This window comes from Ochotona curzoniae, unplaced genomic scaffold, assembly GCF_017591425.1.
Source record: "Ochotona curzoniae isolate NIBS_2020 unplaced genomic scaffold, NIBS_Ocur_1.0 scaffold_4701, whole genome shotgun sequence".
NCBI classification, from domain to species: domain Eukaryota; kingdom Metazoa; phylum Chordata; class Mammalia; order Lagomorpha; family Ochotonidae; genus Ochotona; species Ochotona curzoniae.
Window position 1 is genome coordinate 68,977,718 of NW_024467122.1, and position 22,092 is coordinate 68,999,809.

Genomic DNA, 22,092 nt, shown 5'->3' on the forward strand with positions numbered 1-22,092 from the left:
CTGGCTCTGTTCCTGATTTTAGCTTTGTTGTATTAGGTAGGTGATGGTTGGATTCTGAACTTTCTACTTTGACCTGGCCTAGCCCTAGCTGTTGCAGGCATTTGGGGGAGAAGGAGGGTGGGAAATTGTGTTTAACTTTTAAACAGTTGTAGGGTCCAGCGTGGTAGCTTAGCAGCTAAACTCATTGCCTTGCACATGCAGGGATCCCTTATGGGCACCGGTTCGTATTCCAGCAGCTCTGCTTCCCATCCAGTTCCCTGCCTGTGGCCCGGGAAAGCAGTCGAGGACAGCCCAAAGCCTTGGGACCCTGCACCCGTGTGGGAGACCTGGAAGAGGCTCTGGGCTCCAGGCTTCGGATTGGCTCAGCTCTTGCTGTTGCGCCTGCTTGGGAAGTGCATCATCGGATGGAAGATTCACTTTTGATTCACATTTGGTTCACTTCCTCTCTGTCTCCTCCTCTCTGTATATCTGACTTTGCAATAAAAAGAAATAGATCTTTAAAAAACCCTTTTAAACAGTTGTAGTTAATCCCACTTTTTTTTTTTTTAAGCTACAAGATTGCTTTCTCAACGAAGGTGTGGGGAGAGGGTCATACCACTCCAAATGTGTCTAGTCTTGTCTGATCTTGGAAGCTAAGCAGGGCTGCGACTGGTTAGTACCTGAATGGGAAACATGGACACAGCCAGGCTGGGCAGAGACTGCAGTAAGAGGCAGGAAGAATTGGGGGGAGGTAGGGACAGGGAGTGTGAAGGGCATGTGGGAAACTCACAGTCCATGCTGCGATCCAGGCTTTGATGCCCACACTGCAGGGTAACTGCTGGACAGAACAGGGCCCCTCTTTTTTTAACTTAAAGATTTATTTACTTTTATTTGATAGACAGATTCAGAGAGAGAAAGAGACCTTCCATCTGCTGGTTCACTCCTCAAGTGGCCACAATGGCTGGAGCTGAGCCCATCTGATACTAGGAGCCAGGAGTTTCTTCTGGATCTCCCTTGTGGGGGTATGAGCCCAAGCGCTTAGGCCATCCTCTACTGCTTTCCCAGGCCATAAGCAGATAGCTGGATCAGGAGTGGAGCAGCCAGGACACAAACCAGCTCCCTGCAGGCAGCCAATTAGCTTCCTATGCCACGGTGCCGGCCCCTAGCAGGGCCCCTTTTTGGAAGGGCAATCTGTTTCTGTTTCTGTAGCATTCTTTACCTCACTGTATGTGACTCACTTGTATTTTATTTTTATAAAAGGTTGATCTAAAAGAAACTGCAAGGGCCCAGCACGATGGCACAGTGGCTAAAGGCCTCACCTTGCACGCCCGGGATCCCATATGGGCGCCGGTTCTAATCCCAGCAGCCCCGCTTCCCTTCCAGCTCCCTGCCTGTGGCCTGGGAAGGCAGTTGAGGATGGCCCAAAGCCATGGGACCTTGCATCCACGTGGGAGACCCGGAAGAGGTTCCTGGCTTTGGATCGGCATAGCATCGGCCGTTGTGCTCACTTGGGAAATGAATCACTGGATGGAAGATCTTCCTCTCTGTCTTTGCTCTCTGTATATCCACCTTTCTAATAAAAATAAAATAAATCTTAAAATAAAATAAATAAAAGAGACTGCAAGAGAGATCTTATATCTACCTGCATGGAAGACCTGGAAGAGGCTCCTGGCTTGGGATCAGCTCAGCTCTGGTTGTTGTGGCCATTTACGGAGTGAACCAAGATATTTTTCTCTGTCTCTCCTCTCTGTAGATGTGATTTGCCTTTCCAAGAAAAAAAAATAAATCTTAAAAAAAAAATAAATAAAGGATGAACTTATCCTAGAAAAAGAGAAATTTGTAATCCATGCTTTTGCAGAATCTTTCAAAATTAATGCACAAGGCTGGTGCAGTGACAGAATGTATGAAACCACCAAAAACCACATCACCTGTTTCTCAAAGATCCTATCTGAGCAGGCCAACTGGGTGCCAACAATGATTACAAAAGACACTGGTTGAAATTGAAGTTTTATTCCAAATGACTGTAATGGTCTAGAAAGACAATAGCTGACACTCAAAACAATGTGCTGAACTGTAAAATAAAAGTAGTTGATTTGTAGGAGAGCAAGCCATGAGGTGTGAGCCGTGATACTGACAATGGTTATACCCAAGAAAGCCCGAGAGTACCCAATGTCCTTCTGACAGATTCTGATGTGCAGTATTTACTGGAAACAACACAGAAAGCAAGAAAAAGCAACGATGGAGAAAGAAAAGGAAAGGATCGACAAAAATCCACAAAATCCTCAATCCCAGGAATTAACATTCACTTTTGGTAGCAAAGTCATTACAATTCTTCAAATGGGAGGCTTCAAAAGTATTTCCTGAAATTCCAAAGCTCAAAAACAACAAACAAACAAACAAACAAACCAAAAAACCCCTAAGGGGAACAGTTGTGCTGGCTTAGTGGCACTGCTGTCCTGTGGTGACAGTCAGTCCTGCTTTCTGAACACAGTGAGAACCGTGAGCTGGCTGCACCCAGAGGCCGATCGTGCAGGGGTACGCTGGGTCACCTCGTCTCCCACAGCCAGGACCACCGCTACTGCTCCTCCTGGGTGATGCTGAGGTTGCCCTTCTGTACCTCCAGCTCCTCGGCACTGACCATTGCTGGGTCGATGGCTGAGTACTTGGTGCCATGGAACTGCAGCAGGTGTATCTGCAGGGACACAGGGTGGTCATTGTGAGCCTCCCGGAGCAACGTGCACACTGCCTCAGACAGCTCTGGAGGGAGATGCCCCTGCTGTGAACACATGCTTCATGTTGGAAATTACGAGCTAATGAGCATACACTAACTAGACAAAAACTGGCAAATACAGACTAGTCAAGAGAGATTTTTAAGGTTTCATGAGGTGCAATCTTTACTCCCAGAGGGTTTGGCCTGTGCTGGGTCTCTCCTATGATATGGCCGCACACTGCCCTATGGGAAGATGCCCATGGCCCATCCAAGGCTGGGAGCTGCGTCATTCCAGGCTTCTGGCTCTGGGATTAATGGTGTGAGGAAGATGTCTGCACACCAAGCTTTCCCATGTTTGGGATTCTTTCCTTAGGGTCTATTTCCACAAGAGGATGACAGGATTTAGGCATGCGGGTTTTTTAAAAAAGTCTTTTGCCAAATTGCTATTCCAGCATGAGCAGAAGGCTGGGCACATGTTTTGAGAAACATCATTAGGTAAGCTCATTTCTGCGTGAACATCTTAGTGTATTTAGGAGATGTGATGTGATCATATGGGACCCCATCAGACAGGCAGTCCAAAATGTCATTATGCAAGCATGTGGCTGTACCCATCAGATGAAGAAATAGGCTATGACTCATGGGTGGAGACAGGGGAGTGGGTTTTATGCATTAAAGTTAGAGGGCAAAAGGCACAGCGTGGACCTCAGGCTGCCCCCACTTGGGTCTGGTGTCCTGCTCTGACTGCACTGTGACCATGAGTAAGGACATAGATTAGGTCATAGCCTACCAGTGGCTACCTCTACAGGAGGATGTACGCTTGCTGTTCTAGAAAAGGGATAGTGGGCAGAGTCACCCAGGGGCCACCTATGCACCCCACTGAATTTTCCCCTAAATTGTTGTGTCTGAAGTTAATGCCTCATTCCTTTGGGGAATTCTTTAGCTCTCTGTCCCCTGCTAACAAAATAAAATAAAATAAAATTTTATGTTATAAACCTTGCCTTTTGGGTTCAAAGGGCTTGCAATCCATGCTGGAGCTTACCTGCACATAGAGGTTCACCTCGGCACTTCGGCACAGGTATGGGAAATTGCCTCCGGTTTTAAGGTGAGCTCTCCGGGCATTAGGATACAGTTTGTACATTTCTTCCTTAGCTTCAGTGGAAAGTGCACTCTGGTCGAACACCTTTAAAAGAAACCCAAGGCTGAAACCTGCTGGTATTTTAACACGTTCTTTTCACAATATGGAAAGTACCACTCCATGCTAACGATGACACAACGCTGAACCCTTGAGCCACTGCCTAGTGCACTTCAAACTCCAATAAAGACATCAGCTGTAGCTTGTGCCTCCTGCCTCCTTCGGGGAAGGAAAAAGGGGCACTAAATTCTGTGAATTACCTTCTCCCTCAGACGTGGCTAATTCAATGAACAAGATATTTACACATACTTTTTGTTAAAGATTTCTTATTTATTTGAAAGTCACTGTGATGGAAGAGAGGGAGAGGTAAAGTTGGAACAGCCCAAATGTGTGTTGACAGATGAACGGATAAACAAGATGTAGTATATAGGGAAAATGACACATTAACCAGCTTTAAAAAGGAATGACGGGGGGGAAATCCCAGTCTACATGGAAAAAAAAAGAGAGAAAGAAAGAAAGAAAGAAAGAAAGGAATGACATTCTGATGCATATGATAGCCTTGGATGAATCATGGAAATATCATACTACATAAAATAAGTGAGACACAAAAGATAACTAACATATCAATTTAGTTACATGAGTACTTAGAGTCTGCAAAGTCACAGAGATGGGAAGGAGATTGCTGGTTGCCACGGGTTAGGGGAGAAGAAAGTAAGGAATCAGTGGTTTCTGGGCATAGAGTTTCTATTTGGGATGCTGAGAAAGTTCTGAAAATGGATGGTGGTGATGATTTACAACACTGAATGTGCTTACTGCCACTGAACTGTGCCCTTAAAAACTGTTGACCTTCTCTGGGCCCAGCGCGATAGTGTAGTAGTTAAAATCCCTGCCTTGCACACGCTGGGATCCCATATGGGTGCTGGTTCTAATCCCAGCAGCCCCGCTTCCCATCCAGCTCCCTGCTTGTAGTCTGGGAAAGCAGTTGAGGACTGCCCAAAGCTTTGGGACCCTGCACCCACATGGGAGACCAGGAAGAGCTCCTGGCTCCTGGCTTCGGATTGGCTCAGCACCAGCTGTTGCGGCCACTTGAGGAATAAACCATCAGACAGATGGAAGATCTTCCTCTCTGCCTCTCCTCTGCTCTGTATATCTGCCTTTCCAATAAAGAAAAAAAATCTCTTAAAAAAAAAAACCCTGTTTATATTTTCTTATGTATATTTCATCAAAGTAAAAAAGGACACTTTTGTGCTAATGAGGATTTATGGATCCTTTACATCTTTGTTCTTGTAGGCACCTTCTGTTTTGTATGCGATCCTGTTGATGTGAAAGCAAAGATACCCAAAACAGATCAACTATCCCTTATGTCCACTGACATTTTGATTTCCAGCCAGGAAAAATTTAGGACAAGCAATAACGGAAACCAGGAGAGCTGAGGGATACAACAACAAAAGCCTGTGTGGCACTTGAAGACTCACACCGGAAGCATACAACCATTACAAGGAGCTTACATCCATGATGGTCACAGGGATGTCCCGAATCTTATGAGGTTCCACATAAGAATTTTGACAATTCAGGGTAAGTCTGGAAGCCAGTTCACTCTGGCCCAAACTTTCCAGCTGCAAGAAGAAACACATGTCATATACTTGAAGTCATTTTATTTCTCATACTTACTTTAAATCTGCAGATAATATTTACAGTGATATTATGAATTGTGGGGCTGGAAAAGTCACCAACAAGGAAACACAAAGTATCTGCCACCCCTATGTGCCTCTCAGGCAGTGGCCCCAGCACTGGAGACAGCATTTGCTACTATCCAGGTTCACAAAGAGGAAGCTACCTCAGAAGTGCAGGAGGAGCCAGGGCTTGAACCAGGTACTCTGATATGGGATGCAGGTGTCCCAAGCAGCAGTTAACTCAATGTACCTCAATGGCCTCCCCAGAATCCTTTCCCTCTTTTAATTTACTTCTTTGAGGGACATAAAGGTAGAGCATGAGAGTAAGTAACTGTCTGCTGGTTCACTATCCACTGTCTGCAACAGTAGGCTGGGTCAGGGCTGAAGCGGGGAGCCATGAACACAATCCAGGCCTCCCAAATCCTTGAGCCACCACCACTGCCTCCCAGGGTCTTCGTTCACAGGAAGTGGAAGTTGAATCTGGGGTCAGATACTGAACTTACATAGCTCAGTGTGGGTTGTGGGATGTGGGGTGATGGCATCTTTACCATTGGGCTAAGTGCCTGCACTTGGGCAAGCTGTCAAGTTCAAATCTTCCCATGGAACAATGCAGCCAAACCCTCCACAGCAGTTCAGATGAAGTAAGAGTTAATAAGAAAAACTGCTTAACAATGACCTCCAACACTACTCAATGAGATGACAGATCTTTAGGAACTAAGTGGCCATGAAACCTTATGTGAGCTGTGGTCTTCACTTACCCTGTCCACCATGAAGTCAATTGCGTTCGCCATCATAGGGTCCACTGGACCAGAAGAGAAGTTTCCAAGAACTATTTTTTTGAGCATAAATGCTGGCATCAGCCAAAAGCTGTAAAACAAAGACCTGATAATTTAAGCTTCTATGATTAAACATGTGAGAGATTCAACATGGCTACTCTGTCACAGCTAGCTGCTCGGATTCCAGAGAGGAAAAGACCTCTGTTCTTCCTACAAGAAGCTCAGCATCCACTTCTACACTTTATCAAGCTTCCCAAAGAGTTAACATGTAATTAAATTTTAAGAATTTAGAATAACTATCAGCAATATTTCCAGAGGCTTTACCAAGATAGATATTCTCATGATCCTAAGATTTTTTTTTTTCTGTCTTATTTTCAATGGTTAAACTATTTCCTTTGGAAAACTCAGCATCAAAACAAGTATTTCTTCTTTCTGGTTGATAACATCTTTTGATTTCAAAATACCAAAATGGAAATCACCATGCCTCCCAAATTTTGCTACCTAACACTGTGTTCAATGAGTCTAATTCAAGGCATTTTCATCTTCATAAATTTCTATATATGATCTTTAACTGGTACTTCTACTAATTTTGAAAATTAAGAGGCATTATAGATGGCAAATGCTAATTTCCCTAAATTATGCTGGAAATTATTTGCAAAAGGTAGAGACCAATTTCTGATACTTATTCTCATTAGAATTGCTTTGTTGGAAGTATAGCTTCCCTCCAAAAGATTGTTGAGCCATCTTCCAGTTAAGTTCTCTTCCACCCCCACCACTTCCCTGCCTGTGGCCTGGGAAAGCAGTAGAGGATGGCCCAAAGCCTTGGGATCCTGCAACCGCAGGGAAGATCTGGTAATAGCTCCTGACTCTTGGCTTTGGATTGTGTAAGCTTTGGCTGTTGTGGCCACTTATGGAGTGAACCAGTGGATGGAAGATCTTTCTGTCTCTCCTCTCTATCTGTCTTTCAAATGAAAATAAACAAATCTTAAAAAAAAAAAAAAAAGAAAAGAAAAAAAAGAAAAGAAAGATGTGGCAGCAGAGTGCTAAGAAAATCAACTACCAAGATACCATCAGGACAAGTTCTAAAAACACCAGGGTGGAGTGGGCATTTGCCTTAATGATTAAGATGCTGATTAAAATCTCCATGTCCCACACTGGAGTTCCTGGGTTTGATTCCGGGCTCTGCCTCCCAATTCAAGCTTCCTACCCATGCAGACTTTGGTAGCTGGTAGTGATGGTTCAGACAGCTGAACTCCTGCCGCGCATGTGGGAGACCTGGATTGTTTCAGTTCTTTGCTCTGGCTTCAGGACTGTGTGAGCATTTAGGGAGTGAATCAGCCACTGGAAGCTCTATTCGTGCTTCTCTGTCTTTTTCTATTTGCTTCTCAAATTGTTAGATTAAATAATTTCTTAAAAATAAAAATAAAAGTTGGGCCCGGCGCGGTGGCGCAAGTGGTTAAGATCCTCGCCTTGCACGCCCAGGATCCCATATGGGCGCCGGTTCTATCCCGGCAGCCCCGCTTCCCTTCCAGCTCCCTGCCTGTGGCCTGGGAAAGCAGTCGAGGACGGCCCAAAGCTTTGGGACCCTGCACCCGCGTGGGAGACCCAGAAGAGGCTCCTGGCTTCAGATCGGCATAGCATCAGCCATTGCGCTCACTTGGGGAGTGAATCATCGCACGGAAGATCTTCCTCTCTGTCTCTCCTCTCTGTATAGCTGCCTTTCCAATAAAAAAAAATAATAAAAATAAATCTTAAAAAAAATAAAAAATATTAAAACTCCAATGCTGTATAAATGTGAAAGCAATGTCTGCCTATAACATTATTTTAAAATTAACCAGCCCGCACAGATGCATTGTAACACTGGGCTTTTTAAAGGCGGAGCTGAGCCTTGGTGGCAGCATAAGAAGCTCACAGAAATGGATCAGCTTCAATGTACATGCTGACATGCATGAAGCTGATTTAAAGGCTAAAGCCAAGGCAAGAGCAGCCCTTCTGGCTGCGCCCACAGCACCCGCACCTTTCTGAAGCACAGACGGACATCAAGCGTCATGCCGTATGGCACAGTTGAGGGACAGTGTGCTTCTACCTTTAGTTTGGGAAAAAGTATCTCAAAGAGATAACCCGGTAAAAAGCAGAAACAAGAATTTGTACAAGATTTATGGCAGCACATGATGAAACACTGGGAAAAGCCACATGCATGGAAAATTGTGTCAGGTAATACACAACAGTTTACACAAGAAATTGTAAACTGCACAGGCAGACCGCCCATCAGTTTTACAGCCAAAGACGGTAGAGGCGATGAGTGTGTATTAAACCATCCCTCAGAATAACAGATAGAACTGAATTTAGAATTCCCACAGTATTCTTTCTGAAAGGAGGTTGTTTCTCATTGTAAAATCCAGAGAAGTTTCAGAAGGCACATGTTGATAAAAAGTTCTCCCTCTCTCCTGTACCCAGAAATTCACATCTTCAAAGTTCCACTGGATGAAACAACAAGCATTTGTGGCCTGATGTTTAGTTCCTCACCTGTTTGCGGTCCAAGTCTGGTTAAAGATGGAGGTATCACTGAAGGCATTGCAGAGGATGAGGGAGTGGACTCTGGGAGACTTGTGGGTATATTCAGCAAATTTCTGGGCCAAAAAACCTCCCAAAGAAGCCCCAAAGAGATGAACCTAATTACAAACAAATATTAGGCAGATCCTAAAATGTTGATCAATCTTGAATATGAATATGTAAAAGGAACTGTTTCAATTATTACAAACCACAGGTTTTACAATACAATTGCTACACTGAAAGTCACATGTAAGTAATTAATATCAGAGTACTCACTTTATCCAACTGTAAATGATCCAAAAGTTTCCTGAATCCATCACAAAATTCAAGATGGTCCCAATACACCGGATACTGCAGCTGAAATAATGTTTTCAAATTTATTGTAAAAACTGCAAAGGTGCAATGCAATTCATATATACACGAAAAATTTAGGATTTGCACATAGCATTTCTTACTTGCTCATGCTCTGTTCCTTACTCCAAGTATATTAAAATAAGCTCTCACTTTCTACCAAACTTCATAATTCACATTTTATCTAACAGATGAAAATTTAAGAAAAGACCAAAAGTTAAGCACACCCTAGCAATATTATGTGAATAATAATTTCAATTAGTATCAACTTCCTTTCCAAATAACTGAAAAAGTCTGAGGTTCAAGAGTAAATAGAGGGCCTGGCGCGGTGGCGCAAGTGGTTAAGGTCCTCGCCTTGCACGCCCAGGATCCCATATGGGCGCCGGTTCTATCCCGGCAGCCCCGCTTCCCTTCCAGCTCCCTGCCTGTGGCCCAGGAAAGCAGTCGAGGAAAGACCAAAGCTTTGGGACCCTGCACCCACGTGGGAGACCCGGAAGAGGCTCCTGGCTTCGGATCGGCATAGCATCGGCCGTTGCGCTCACTTGGGGAATGAATCATCAGACAGAAGATCTTCCTCTCTGTCTCTCCTCTCTGTATAGCTGCCTTTCCAATAAAAAAATAATAATAAAAATAAATCTTAAAAAAAAAAGAGTAAATAGAGCACAACTCATGCAAGTGAAGAAATAGCTTTTCCTTTAAATCCAATTTCATATTGAATTATGGCTCAGGAAAAGTAGAAATAAAATCTATACTAGAGAGCTCTTTCTTTGGAAGCACAGCTATAAGGAGGTATTCAACAGAGCTGTTTTTCCTTTAACTGACTTAGTCATTTGATTTGACTTCTTGTACTTTTATCTGTGCCCCCACAGAAGTATAGCTCTTGATCTTTCGTAGCCTATTTCTTTTTAGACAGATTTTTCTCTTTTTTTTTTTTTTTTTTTTTTTACCTGAAAGGGAGCTATAGTGACACACACACATGCACACTCCATCTGTTGGTTTATTCCCCAAATGGGCACAACAGCTGGGGCTGGGCCAGGCTGAAGACAGAAGCGAGAACTCCATCCAGCTTTCTCACATGGTGGCAGGTGCCTAAGGCCTTGGGTGATCTTGCACTGATTTGGTGTATCAGCATAGAGCAGGATCAGGAGTGGAGCAGCCATGACTTGAAATGACAGCATATGAGATGCCAGCCTCACAGGTGATATGTTACTATGCTGCACCACATGCATACCCCCAGGGAATGAGTTTTTCATGAAGCCTTTAATTAAAAAATATCCATGCCCTAAACAGGTGGTAAAATGTATGCAGCTTGGTATACATATGCATGTGCATACACATGTACACACACAACTGGATGCAAGTAAACTAGGAAAATCTGAAGAAGGCTGCAGATTTTAATAGTATCCATATCCTGGTTGTTACACCATATATAATTTTAAGTTTCAATTTATTTCTAAATGTTTGTTACATAGGCGAGGGGACTAACTCATGCAGGTCTGGTGGGGATGGGAAGGGATGGAGACAGGAAGGTGAGTAAAAAAAAATCTCTCCCATGCTTCTGTGACCACAGGTGGGGGGATCGGGACAGAGGTTGCCCTGCTTCTTGCTACCAAGACCACATCAGCGCCAGGGGACAGAGATGGTCTCCTGATTTTTGTCCCAGGGACCCTAATGTGGGAGTGGGGGAGAATGTCCTGATGGTGTTACTTGAATAATCTCAATTTTTCTGAGACGGTGTTGGCTTCATTGTGCATTGTATATAATTTTGTAACTTGTTCTCATTTAAAGAAGCTGGGCAAAGTACATAGGAGATAGTTCTATGTATTATTCTGAACAAATGCATGTGACTCTACAACAATACCAAACACAACTTTAAATAAGAAAAGATCCATAACCAATATCTAGTGAATTTAAAAACTCCACGGGGGTGGGTGGGTCCCAGGTCAAACTTTACAGGATCCTCTGGATTCTGACCTTTTCCTGGGCATCCAGTGAATGAAACCAGAAAAGCTCACATCAAGAAGCCTAGGATAAGGAAGAAATACCCAGCAGAGAGCCAGAGCTCCTGAGACGTGCTAGCAAGGAGTGAGCAACACCCTCTCTGCAAGCCAAAGTGCTCTGCAGAAGGAAGTTAAACCTGAGGGTGGCTGCACGTCCCCTTCCTGGTTGCAGAGACCTGGGACAAGAAAAGGCACAAGCCTGCTCTTCTAGAATATGCTGTCCAAGAATACCTGCAAACCTAGAAGACAAGAGACTTATGCTGCAGAGATTCAAAGTCACAGAGGAATAAAGAAACTAGAGGCCATAAGCCACAGAAGACCTGCGGGAAGGCAGCAGGGCAGACCAATTTCTCAGAAGCTGGTGAGTCAGAAAGAGGGGAAACTGGATGTTTTGCATGGCCCACTGTTTGTGGTAACCCCAGTAGAATCTCTTCAAGAGAAGAGCCCTGACCCACTTCTCTCCTTTAGACAGTAAATAAAATGTCTAGCAGCAACACCCCACAGGGAATACTGTTTACATGTCAACATGTCAGGTTTTGGCAGCTCCACAGCTAGACTCTCCTTCCTTGGAAATGGGAAACCAACCTATACAAAGTCACACAGCAGGGACAAGCAAGGACATTTATCTTAAACATCAGCACCTTCCCCCAGTTCACCTTTTTCCCTAAAGGAGATTCCAGGATGACCAGTGGGAAACTAAATTTAGACCACACTCAGCTATGGAATTGGAAACAAAAAACTTCCTAACCAAGGGTTAAGGATAGGAGCTAATTCATGTCTCTCATCACAAACCACAAATGGCAATTAACCTACAAAGTCGACCTTGGTTCTGCTAGAACCAAGAAACAAAGACAAAAATGCTTCCAATCATTCAGAGCTGTGGGGAGAGGGTCAGGAGAAAATGCACGTGGGAGGCAGGTGCTGAGAAGACTGCCGACACAGGCCTGGCCCCTGCAAGCCTCTGTGCCCATATGTCTGGGTGCACACTGTCAGGAGCCGTGTACTATAGCCACACTGAAGCCATTTTGAATATAGAACTACAGGCCAGTGGAGAACCCCTGGTTGGCTCGATGCTTGGGAAAGAGGTTATGAAGCTGATCACACACTTAGATTCAATTATTTCTAGCAGCTGTTTCAGAATGTGATTTATGCTGTACCTGCCAACATCTTGTTACTTGTTACCTACAATATTGTTGATATGGTGGTTGCTCAAGAACAATCGGTCTTGAGACCATGGCTTACATCCCAGTTTCTCCTTTCCTCCAAGAGCCTTAGTTACTGAAAATATAAAAAGCCTCAATTGAAAATAATAAAGTGTCAGCTTGATCAGACATACTGTCTTGCTGTCCATTCTTTTTGTCTCTTGCCCCCATTCTCTCCTAGGTTGGTTGTGACCCTTGTTGACTGTCCTGCAGGACGGAACAGCACACAGCAGCTGCTCTGCAAAGGCTTCATCTTAATTACAAAAAAAAAAAAAAAATCCCATGACTACAGCTGATCAAAAACAAAAGCAGGGTCAGCACTCTGGCCAGGGAAGCTGCCAACTACAAAGCCGGCAGCATTCCATTTTCTCATCTGGGAAGTGGGCATGTGGGTGTCAGTTCAAGTCCTGGCTGATCCACCTCCCAGTCAGCTTCCTGCTAATATGCCTGGGAAAGCAACATAAAATGGCCTAAATCCCTGGGTCCCTACCATCTATGTGGGACACTGGAAATAGCTTTTGGCTCCTGGCTTCAATCTGGCCCAATCCTGGCTTTGTAGTCATCAGGAAGTGAACCAGCAGATGAAAGATCTCTCTCCTTCTGTAATCATGTTTTTTAAATAAAACATCAAAAATTTAAAGCAAAGGAAAAAATTCACAAAATATGGATCTCAATTTTAATATTGAAATAATGATACTTACAGCTATAACCCGGTAGCCCCATCCGGTCAAAGCCAAAATCTGCCGGAAAAACACATCGGCAGTCCCGCTGACAGGGGGAAGGAAGATGAGAGGACACCTGATGCTTCTAGGACCCGCATCATAGAGTGACCAAATCTTACTGTCATCATCATCTACTATAATCTGGAGGGAGAGCGAGAAGGAAAACATGGAGGCCCTTTAGGATTTGGTTCAGATGTTGTCATTTTACATCACAGTTTCATACTGACAATTTTAATATAAAGTGGCAAAAGGGTCACACCAGGTAAGCAGGTAAAATAAACAGCTTTGGTCTCTTTTCTTCAATGTAATCATATCCCACAGAATCATTTTATAGTCTTCAAAGACCTGTTTTTTTCTGTTTTAACTTTTTTTTCTATCTATAATAAGAATAAGTCAATTTTTTTTTTTTTATCACAAAACAGTAAACTCTGCACACAGCATTTCTTCCCTATACTTCAGGTGGTGTGTGTGTGTGTGTGTGTGTGTGTGTGTGTGTTACACACAAGGAGGATGGTTTGCAGTGACTGTGCAGTGCTGGCCCTGTGGACTGCCTGGGGTCAGCAGGGTCAGAGCACGAACAGGGGAGGCGAGGGGAGACTTGGCTCCAGGGAGAAGCTAGGTAGAGATGGCACTAGCTAGGAGATGCTTCAGGAACTGACGTAGCCCAGGCCCGGGAGGCAGGAGGACATGTACTACTGAGGCCGGCCAGGCAGGTGTCCGTCAGTCAGGTTACTTCAACCCAGTCAGGGCTAGGGAGGGAGTGCAGGGAACACCTGGCTTCGGTGGAAGACGTAGGACAGGGAGGAAGGTAACCAGAAACCTTCCTGTCCTTAAGCCAACAGACAGAAAAGATGAACAAGGATGAGCTGATGCGAGGCCAGTGCTGACAGAGCTCAGCAGACATTCAGGGGTCACTAGGTGCTGGCCATTATTACTATTCTCTGCATGAACACTTGCCAATGCAAGTCAGGATTTACCCTACTTTTTACTGAAAAATTTCAAAGCCTCCAAGTTCTTTTTTCCTGAGTGCTCCCCGCTGGCAGGGCTCTGAACTCTCCGGCATCACTCTGGGGCTGGCAGTACGCCAACCACTGTGACTAGCATCACCGGGAGCAAGTGGAGCTAGGCAAAGTCCAGAGAGATTTCCAATTCCCTTTCAGGCTGGCGGAGGTCGCAGTCATGATAAACTTCTGTTTCTGCCCTTTGTAGTTTGCCCATTTGCGTTTTTGCTTTTTGTATTCCTCTCTTACTGTGACGATGACTCAAAAAACCTCTCCACAACCTTCGACAGTGTATCTCACACTACCGACTCTTGTAAGCAAATCACGTAAGACATTCCTCTCTCTCAAACTTTCCGGGATCAATGGTCACATGTGGAAGAAAGCCACACAAATACGCTCTGGAGAGTTCAGCGGGGGATACTTCCAACAGAATCTGTAAATATTGAAATGTGTTGAGCACTGTGACTCTTCAGAGTTCCCTGCAGGATAGTTTTGTCCTTCAGAAAACATAGTTTCTGTGTGACCACTTATCAGGACCTTTGAACTGAATTAACCTGACACTGTAGAACATTCCATCAATGAAACTATTTCCTCAGCTGCAGGAAACAGCCCCAGGGCTCCTGGCTTAGAAGCAGGATTCACCTGATTCTACCAGGCTGTGTGACGTGTGACCTTTAACTCCATGAGCTGCGGTGCTTTTTCTCATCTAGGAAGTGGGCACAGAATATCCACCTTGGGGAACTGTTGAAAGAACTAAATGTCTGGGGGGTTCCCACAACAGTGCCAGGTAGATGGGAGTTAAGCTTTCCACTAAGTGACAAAGAAGAGAATACAAATACCTGCTTGTTTGCACATCTAAAAGCAGTTGTAAACGGTGAGTGGAGTTATACCCACTTTTATTCTCGGGTGAGTCTCCACAGTTCACTGCATGCAACAAAGGACCCACAGCCACGATATCTGATAATAACCTGTCCTCTCAAACATTATGAAAGCATATCACCTAAGTCATACACAGAAACAATACAATATTTGACAAATAAAAAAAGTAGTAAAACCATACATACCTTTTTCAGAGGAACTGTACTTCTAAACCAGTTATAGTCAGGAGAGATTTTAATCTCTCCCATGATTGGCTAAAATGGTGGGTAATCCTGAAATGAAAGCATGTGATGTTTCATGTCAAGAATCCAAGTGTAAAAATAATAATAATAATAATAATAATAATAATAATAAAATAATCCATGTGCATATCAGAACTGACTGTACAGTCTGGTCTAGTCAATACCTATACCATTTTCAAACGAAGGCCACTTTTCCTTATTGGCATGTACTTAAAATGACAGAAAGCAATTTGGTGAGAGGGAACCAAGACAGGCACCCCTTGAGTCCCTCCAGAGGAGGAACCTTGCCTAGAAAATTTTGAACACTTTTCCAAGATGCCCATCAATGCTGTGCAGCTGGATGCAGACATCTGCCTGTGCCAATCAAGTAACGCTTCCCTACAGCAGCAGCCCCTATCACTGACAGCATCTTAAGAATACATTTTAGGGCCCAACGCGGTGCCTAGTAGCTGAAGTCCTCTCCTTGCACTTGCTGGAATCTCATATGGACATGGGTTCATGTCCTGGTGCCCTGCTTTCCATCCAGTTCCCTGCCTGTGGCCTGGGAAAGCACTGAGGACAGCCTAAAGACTTGGGACCCTGTACCCACGTGGGAGATCTAGAAGAAGCTCCTGGATCCTGGCTTGGGATCAGTTCAGCTCTGGCTGTTGCGGCCACTTGGGGAGTGAACCATCAGACGGAAGATCTTCTCTCTCCTCTTCTCTGTATATCTGATTCTCCAATAAAAATAAATAAATCTTAAAAAAAATGAATTTTAGTAAAGATGTTCCTGTTTGATTACAGGAAACAGCCCATATTAGAAAAAGTAAGTGTTAATAAATTCACACACAACTTCAGAAGCTCATATGAAACTCTTAATGCAAAACACAGGAACACAGGCAAACCTGCCATTCACATGAAAGAAAGAAGTGTGGCCTTTTGTTTTAAGTTTAGTTATGTCTATTTTTTAAAATTTTTTAAATTATTATTAGTAAGCCAGATATACAGAGAGGAGAGAGAGAGAGGAAGATCTTCTGTCCATTGATTCACACCCCAAGGGGCCGCAATGGCCTGAGCTGAGCAAATCCAAAGCCAGGAGCCCAGAGTTTCTTCTGGGTCTCCGACATGGGTGCAGGTCCCAAGGCTTTGGATCATCCTCGACTGCTTTCCCAGACCACAAGCAGGGAGCTGGATGGGAAGCGGGGATGCCAGGATTAGAACCACCGGTGACCACATGGGAATCCAGCACATGTGGAAGGCAGGACTTTAGCTACTAGGCTACCATGCTGGGCCCATCTCCAGGTTTTAGAAGGTTTTGCCACCTGGGGGCTAAGTCATGGCTGTCTTTGAGTCTGCTTTCTCTACTTCACCATGGTACTCCCCAAAAGCCTAGAACAGTGCTTGGTATGGAGCAGGCATTGTCTGCCAAGCAAGGGAATGGCTACACCCTAAGGAAAACAAATGAGGTCATCCTAGAGTTCCTCCCAATTTTGGTGCCTGTGACCTTCGGGCTGGCTAAGCACCTTCAGTCTTGCTCAAATGTCTGTGTTATGTTGGAAGAGGAACCTGGGATGATAGTTCCCTGCTGCAGACTCTCACTGCCAAGGGCGGGACTGTTGCTCATCTGTTTCGAAGACTTCACATGCCTGCTTCTGCACCATCTCCTCTACCCCAGGCGCAAGCTTTGGCAACCAGAGCTGTCACTTTAGTGAGCATTATCTGGGATGGCAAGGTGCATGGGCATCCTAAAGTCCATGGAGCTCCCCAGATCTGCAGTCTCTCTTATTACCTTGGGGAGCTTCTAATGTGAACCCCAAGGACACAGCATACATTCCAATATTATACTCTATTTTTTTAATTGGAAAGTCATATATACAGAAAGGAGGAGAGACAGAAAGATCTTCAACTGCTGATTCACTGCCCAAGTGGCTGCAACTTCTAGAACTGAGCTGATCTGAAGCCAGGAGCCTGGAGCTGCTTCTGTGTCTCCCGTGTGGGTGCAGGGTCCCAAGGCTTTGGGTCATCCTTGACTGCTTTCCCAGGCCACAAGAAGGGAGCTGGATGGGAAGTGGGGCCACCAGGACATGAACTGGTGCTCATGTGGGATCCTGGGACATGCAAAGTGAAGACTTTAGCCATTAGGCTACTGCACCGGGCCTTATACTCTAGCTACGTTACACCCTAGACACCAGAATAACAGTCTGTTCATCAAAGCTAACATGGCACATGCAGAAAACTGTTAAAATGGAAATTTGCTTAAACCACCAGGAAACTGTCAGTCTTATGCTGAAAGTCAGTGTGTAGATGTAATTATTCACACTGAAATGAAGGAAATCATTTTATGCTATCTTAAATGTTAAAAAAAAATCTAGGGGCGGGTGTTTGGGCTAGTGGTTAGGACACCCACATCCCCCCATCATAGTCCCCAAGTTCATTTCCTAGCTCACACCAATGAACATCCGGGGAGGTGGTGGGCAGCAGTAAGGGCTCAAGGAACTGGGTTACTGCCATCCATGTGGGAGATCTGGATTGAGTGGCTCCAGACTTCACCTTGGCCCAGCCCCAGCCATGTGGCGGCATTTGGAAAGTTAGCCAGTGCATGCGAGCTCTCTCTCTCTCTCTCTGCCTCTCAGACAGACAAAATCTAAGCCACTTTCACTATTGCCTTCCTCGATGCTGGTTATCACTTTTAATGAAAAACAAACCCATGATAGTCACTGCCAGATACTTTCCTGCTTGGGCAGGCCTGTCGCATTCTCACATCACCTAAACACTTCACTGTTTAGTACCGCATTATTAGAAAGAATGGTTCTATTCTACAGGACAGCACATAAAAAAATTTACGGAGCAAACTGCAATAGACTTGTAAGTTACATCTTAGAAATTAAAACCAGAAAGATGGTCATTCATCACGAAACCAGGGATACAAGATTATTCCAAGTGTCAGAGCCAGTGACTGCACAACCCACACCACCTCATGGATACACATAAATTCATGCAGAGGCCTGCCGCTTTATTCACACACCTCCTTCCCACAATAATAGGTAGAAAGCTGTACCTGGCCAACAGTCCTCAGTAACATTCACAGCCACCTCAGTCCTCTAGCACAGCATAACTAATCTTGTTAGATGCAGGGGTTGCGCTTAGCTAGGACTAAATGTTTGTAGTGACAAATGGCTTTAACACTTGCGCTAGTTTGGCAGCACATGAAAGGTGACACCAAAGGCTCCATCTGAGTAAAAAAACAGCAGACTGTTGCAAGTGCGCAGCAGCTGAGCAGGAAGAAAAGGCAGGCCTGTTCCTCTGGCTCTCCTTCACCCATTCCAGCCATACTTCTTTTTTTTTCCCCCAAGTCACAAGACACACATTGTGTACACGGCCAAGGAGGTTAACTGAGATTGTGACCAGGTGGACCAGGATTAAACAAGAAAGAATGTGGATGGTGAACCCAACAGGGATGCAATCGCTCATGATCCAAATTCTCACGAAAACCAAAGCAGCTGTTCTCGCTGTCAGGAAAAGGGCCACAGAGAGGCCAGTCTTCCTCTGCACTGAGGGGAACCCCTTCTCTAGGTGTGCTGGGGCACTCCATCCTCACTGGCCCTGACCCATCCTCGGTTTGAGCCTGTCTTTCAGGATTCCAACAGCATCGGCCAGTGGATTTCGCTCGACGACACTGCCTTGACACATGTTGAAATCACAGAACCAGACCTACCAGGCTGAGGTTTCTGATCCTTTATCTCAGTCTACTGCTACTCTATACGTGGGCCACGTGTCCTTACTAAGCCCAGAAAAAACAAGAGTTACAAACTAGAGTTCTAACAGGGGGGATGAGGCCTTTTACACACATCTCCATCCCTCACCTCATCAGCACCCGGCTATGGCTATTATTTTCTCAGATCTATACGTTTCTTCAGGAGCCTCTTCCATTATCTCCAAGCCCCATGAGAGGAAACACTGCCTTTGGGACATCTCTCCTGTCACACTTCTGGTGCTCTTGCCTTAAAAGCTTTGGGACATTCAGACACAGCTGTTAAACCGTCCCTGTGAGCCAACAGGAGCTGGACCATTACAGGAGACAAAGCAGCCGCTGAAGTGTCTTCCTCGTAACCCCCTCAGGAACAGGACGAAGGCCCTGTGACTCCTCACTCGCCCTCTACCTGGCTCCTGTCAGAAGTGACAAAGACACAAATGCCACTTTCAGGCTGCCGTGCAATGGACAAAATAACTGTCCTTTGTTTCAGAGTTCCTAAAAGTTGACTGAAAAGACAAAACCTAAAAAACTAATGTTCCTGGGCTCAGCGGCATTGCCCCGGGATGGGCTTGCGGGTGGCTATCATAGCTTTCTGTGCTCCTCCGTGCCTCCCCACTCCACAGCCCCCCGACCGGTGACAGCCACACACAGACATGGTCACCCCAGCCTTGGCCACCCCACAGACACCTCCCTCTTCCCCGTCCCCCACACACGGGTTTGCGATCACGTGCGTGGTCACATGGACCGGCCCACCCAGGACCACACTCACACAGTCACATCCGGCCGAAACAGCAGTGCACGCCACCCACCATGCGACATACCCCCAAAGCCGCAGCCCCCTGCCCGGGGCCCTGCGCGCCCTCACCTGCCGTGGCCGCCCCCACGTCCCTGGCCCTCCTCCTCTCGGCAGTGCTGGGTTCCAGTCCTGAGGCGGGCCGGGCCGTGGAGGCGGCTGGGCCCGGGACGCGGGCCGGAAGCCGGAGCGCTCAGGTCCTCCGGGGGCCGCGGGCTGTCGGGGCGCGCGGGAGGCCGGCCTCCCAGGGGCGGGGCGTGCGGCCCGGCGAGCTCGGCCCGGCGCGTCCCCTCCTCCGGAACCGGGCTCCGCCGGCCTCCCGCTTCCGGGTTCGGGGTGGGCGGGGCCACGTCGCGGGGAAGGGCGGGCCGTCACCATGGCGACGGGGCGTGGCGTGGGAGGCCGCCGGCGCGTTCCGTTCTTCAGGATGTAGGGCAGCCAGGAACCGGTGCAGCGGGCGGGGGTGGAGGCACGAATTTCCCCTGGGTCAGGTCTGGGTCATCTGTGTGACGTGGGCATCCGGGAGGAAGTGGGAGGAAGGGGGCGCCTGGCCCCTGCCTTAGGGTGTGATGGGCGTGCGTTCTCGTAAAGCTTTGAGGACGTTTGTTTGGGTTCCAAATTTTGGGGAACTGGGCTGTGCACAAGCTTGGCAGGTTTTGTTTATTTTACAAGCCACGCCTCCAGCCTCGTGCTCCTGTTTGAGAGCATTTCTGGAAGCAAACTCCTCATCCAGCCGTCCCGTCAGCAGTTTCCTTGAAAGATGGCTTTATAAAGATGAGTTTACAATCATTGTTCACAGGCGGCCCGACTCCTTTCCTGTTAAACATCTCCAGGTTTGCACCAGAGTAGTGTACGGCAAGGTTGAATAAACGTGTTGGTCTTGCTGGCAGCTTTTAAGGGATTCTCCCATCAGGTCCTAACATGTCCCTCTTTCATAAGTTGTAGGGAAACCCTGTTCCCTAGTGGCCCGTGGTCTGTGTCCTTACCCAGGCATTAAGGTCAGGGAAGACTCCAGTTAAAGTGCATTCTTAGTAACGACCTCTGTCCTCTGGCTTGGGAACCTGGGTTCCATGCCAGGTTTTGGCCAGCCTCCCTTGGCCTTTCCCAAGACCTGGTGACACACCTCCTGCCTTTCCAACTCCCCTCGTTGGTGGTAATGGCCAGCCACAGGAACTGATGATTTACTGTAAGCCTCACACTGGTGTGTACAGCATATTTCCACAGAAGGTTTCAAAACCGTGGGGGACTTCCCTGAGAATTCTGGAATGGTTTAATGAGGAGACTAAGTGGCAAGCCCCAAGCTGCATGGACAACTTATGCTGGGCACTGGTTTCCATTTCTCTTGCTGGACTGGGACCTCTGCCTGCAGCTGAGAAACCAGTGCCTTCCACGAACAGCTCCTTGCCAGCACGCAGGGAAGCCTCTTAAAACAAATACTTGTCCACTATGACAAGACCTAAGTTTAGAGAACAGGATCTGGGGTTTCTTTTCTTTATATATATATATATATATTTACATATATATATAAAATTATTATATTTTTGACAATCTTTACATAGTTAATTAGGGTAAAAAGGTTCAAGGACTATAAGAAAGTGGGTAAGACTATTATTTCCATGTTGTTTCCTTCATGTTTATAGGGGGATATTAAGGGAGAAGGCCCACCCAATTTCCCACCCTCCCCAGGTCCCGGATGTAGGGTATGCTCCGAGGTTCTTGCTCAAGTGGTTTTGATAGTTCAACAGTTATGAATCGCTGCCAATCTTGCCACTCCAAGCACTATGAGGTCTTTGAAGAATCCACTGAGTGACATAGTCCATCATAGAGTCTCTGTTTGCCCTGTATTTCGCTGCCAACAAATAGCTGAGATGGTTGATTGACCTGTTCTGTGTTCTCTTTTCTTGGTTAGGGTTCTGAGTCCAGCATTTCAATTGGGGAGATCTCCAAAGAAACTTTGAGGTGTTCTCAGATAAAATTCTTGAATGTACTAGCAAGTACAGGGCCCGGCACAGTCCATGGCCCTGATCAGCTGGTGGTTACAACTGCTGGGTTGGTTCTGTTTTCAGCCCCAACTTCCACTGGAACCAATGGGTGTTGCAGTCCAGCCTGGTTCTGCCCAGCACATACTTGGCCCTCTCATAAACCAGTGGGAGCTGCAGCCTAGTTGGAGCGACCCACAATAACCCCACCAGGCCCTCCCCCTACCCTGGATTGCCAGTATGTGTAGCAGACTAGTCCAGTCTGTCCCACACCCCATTCCACCCCAGCCCCTGTCCTGGTTTTCGTGCCCTCCTGTAGAAGTGGTAACCCAAGAGGGAGGAGCCCACTATTTCCCTCCCAGGCCTC

At 46.1% G+C, this 22,092-nt stretch overlaps 1 protein-coding gene across 3 annotated transcripts; it reads right to left on the bottom strand.

Annotated features, from left to right (window-relative positions):
* Positions 1–1,973: 1,973 nt before the first annotated feature.
* SPG21 (SPG21 abhydrolase domain containing, maspardin) lies at positions 1,974–19,959 on the bottom strand. 3 transcript variants are annotated; one of them, XM_040968944.1, is made up of 9 exons: positions 19,819–19,958; positions 15,164–15,250; positions 13,078–13,239; positions 9,100–9,180; positions 8,797–8,942; positions 6,253–6,361; positions 5,330–5,437; positions 3,729–3,869; positions 1,974–2,671 (listed from the first exon to the last, which is right to left on the bottom strand). In XM_040968944.1, the coding sequence occupies exons 2-9, from the start codon at positions 15,224–15,226 to the stop codon at positions 2,555–2,557; spliced, it is 927 nt and encodes a 308-aa protein (XP_040824878.1). In that variant the 5' UTR covers positions 15,227–15,250; positions 19,819–19,958; the 3' UTR covers positions 1,974–2,554. The 3 variants fall into 3 exon arrangements, with proteins under 3 accessions (XP_040824878.1, XP_040824879.1, XP_040824880.1); XM_040968945.1 differs by lacking the exon at positions 19,819–19,958 and adding an exon at positions 18,258–18,431; XM_040968946.1 differs by lacking the exon at positions 13,078–13,239 and having other exon boundaries at positions 19,819–19,959.
* Positions 19,960–22,092: the final 2,133 nt, after the last annotated feature.

Excerpts from the sequence above, each read along its gene's own strand:
- SPG21 (XM_040968944.1), bottom strand. The coding sequence starts at position 15,226 with ATGGGAGAGATTAAAATCTCTCCTGACTATAACTGGTTTAGAAGTACA. Across the intron at positions 9,181-13,077 it reads GGGGCTACCGGGTTATAGCT|CTGCAGTATCCGGTGTATTG; the intron begins GTAAGTATCATT and ends ACATTATTTCAG. Across the intron at positions 3,870-5,329 it reads TCCCTGTGACCATCATGGAT|GTGTTCGACCAGAGTGCACT; the intron begins GTAAGCTCCTTG and ends TTTCTTTTAAAG.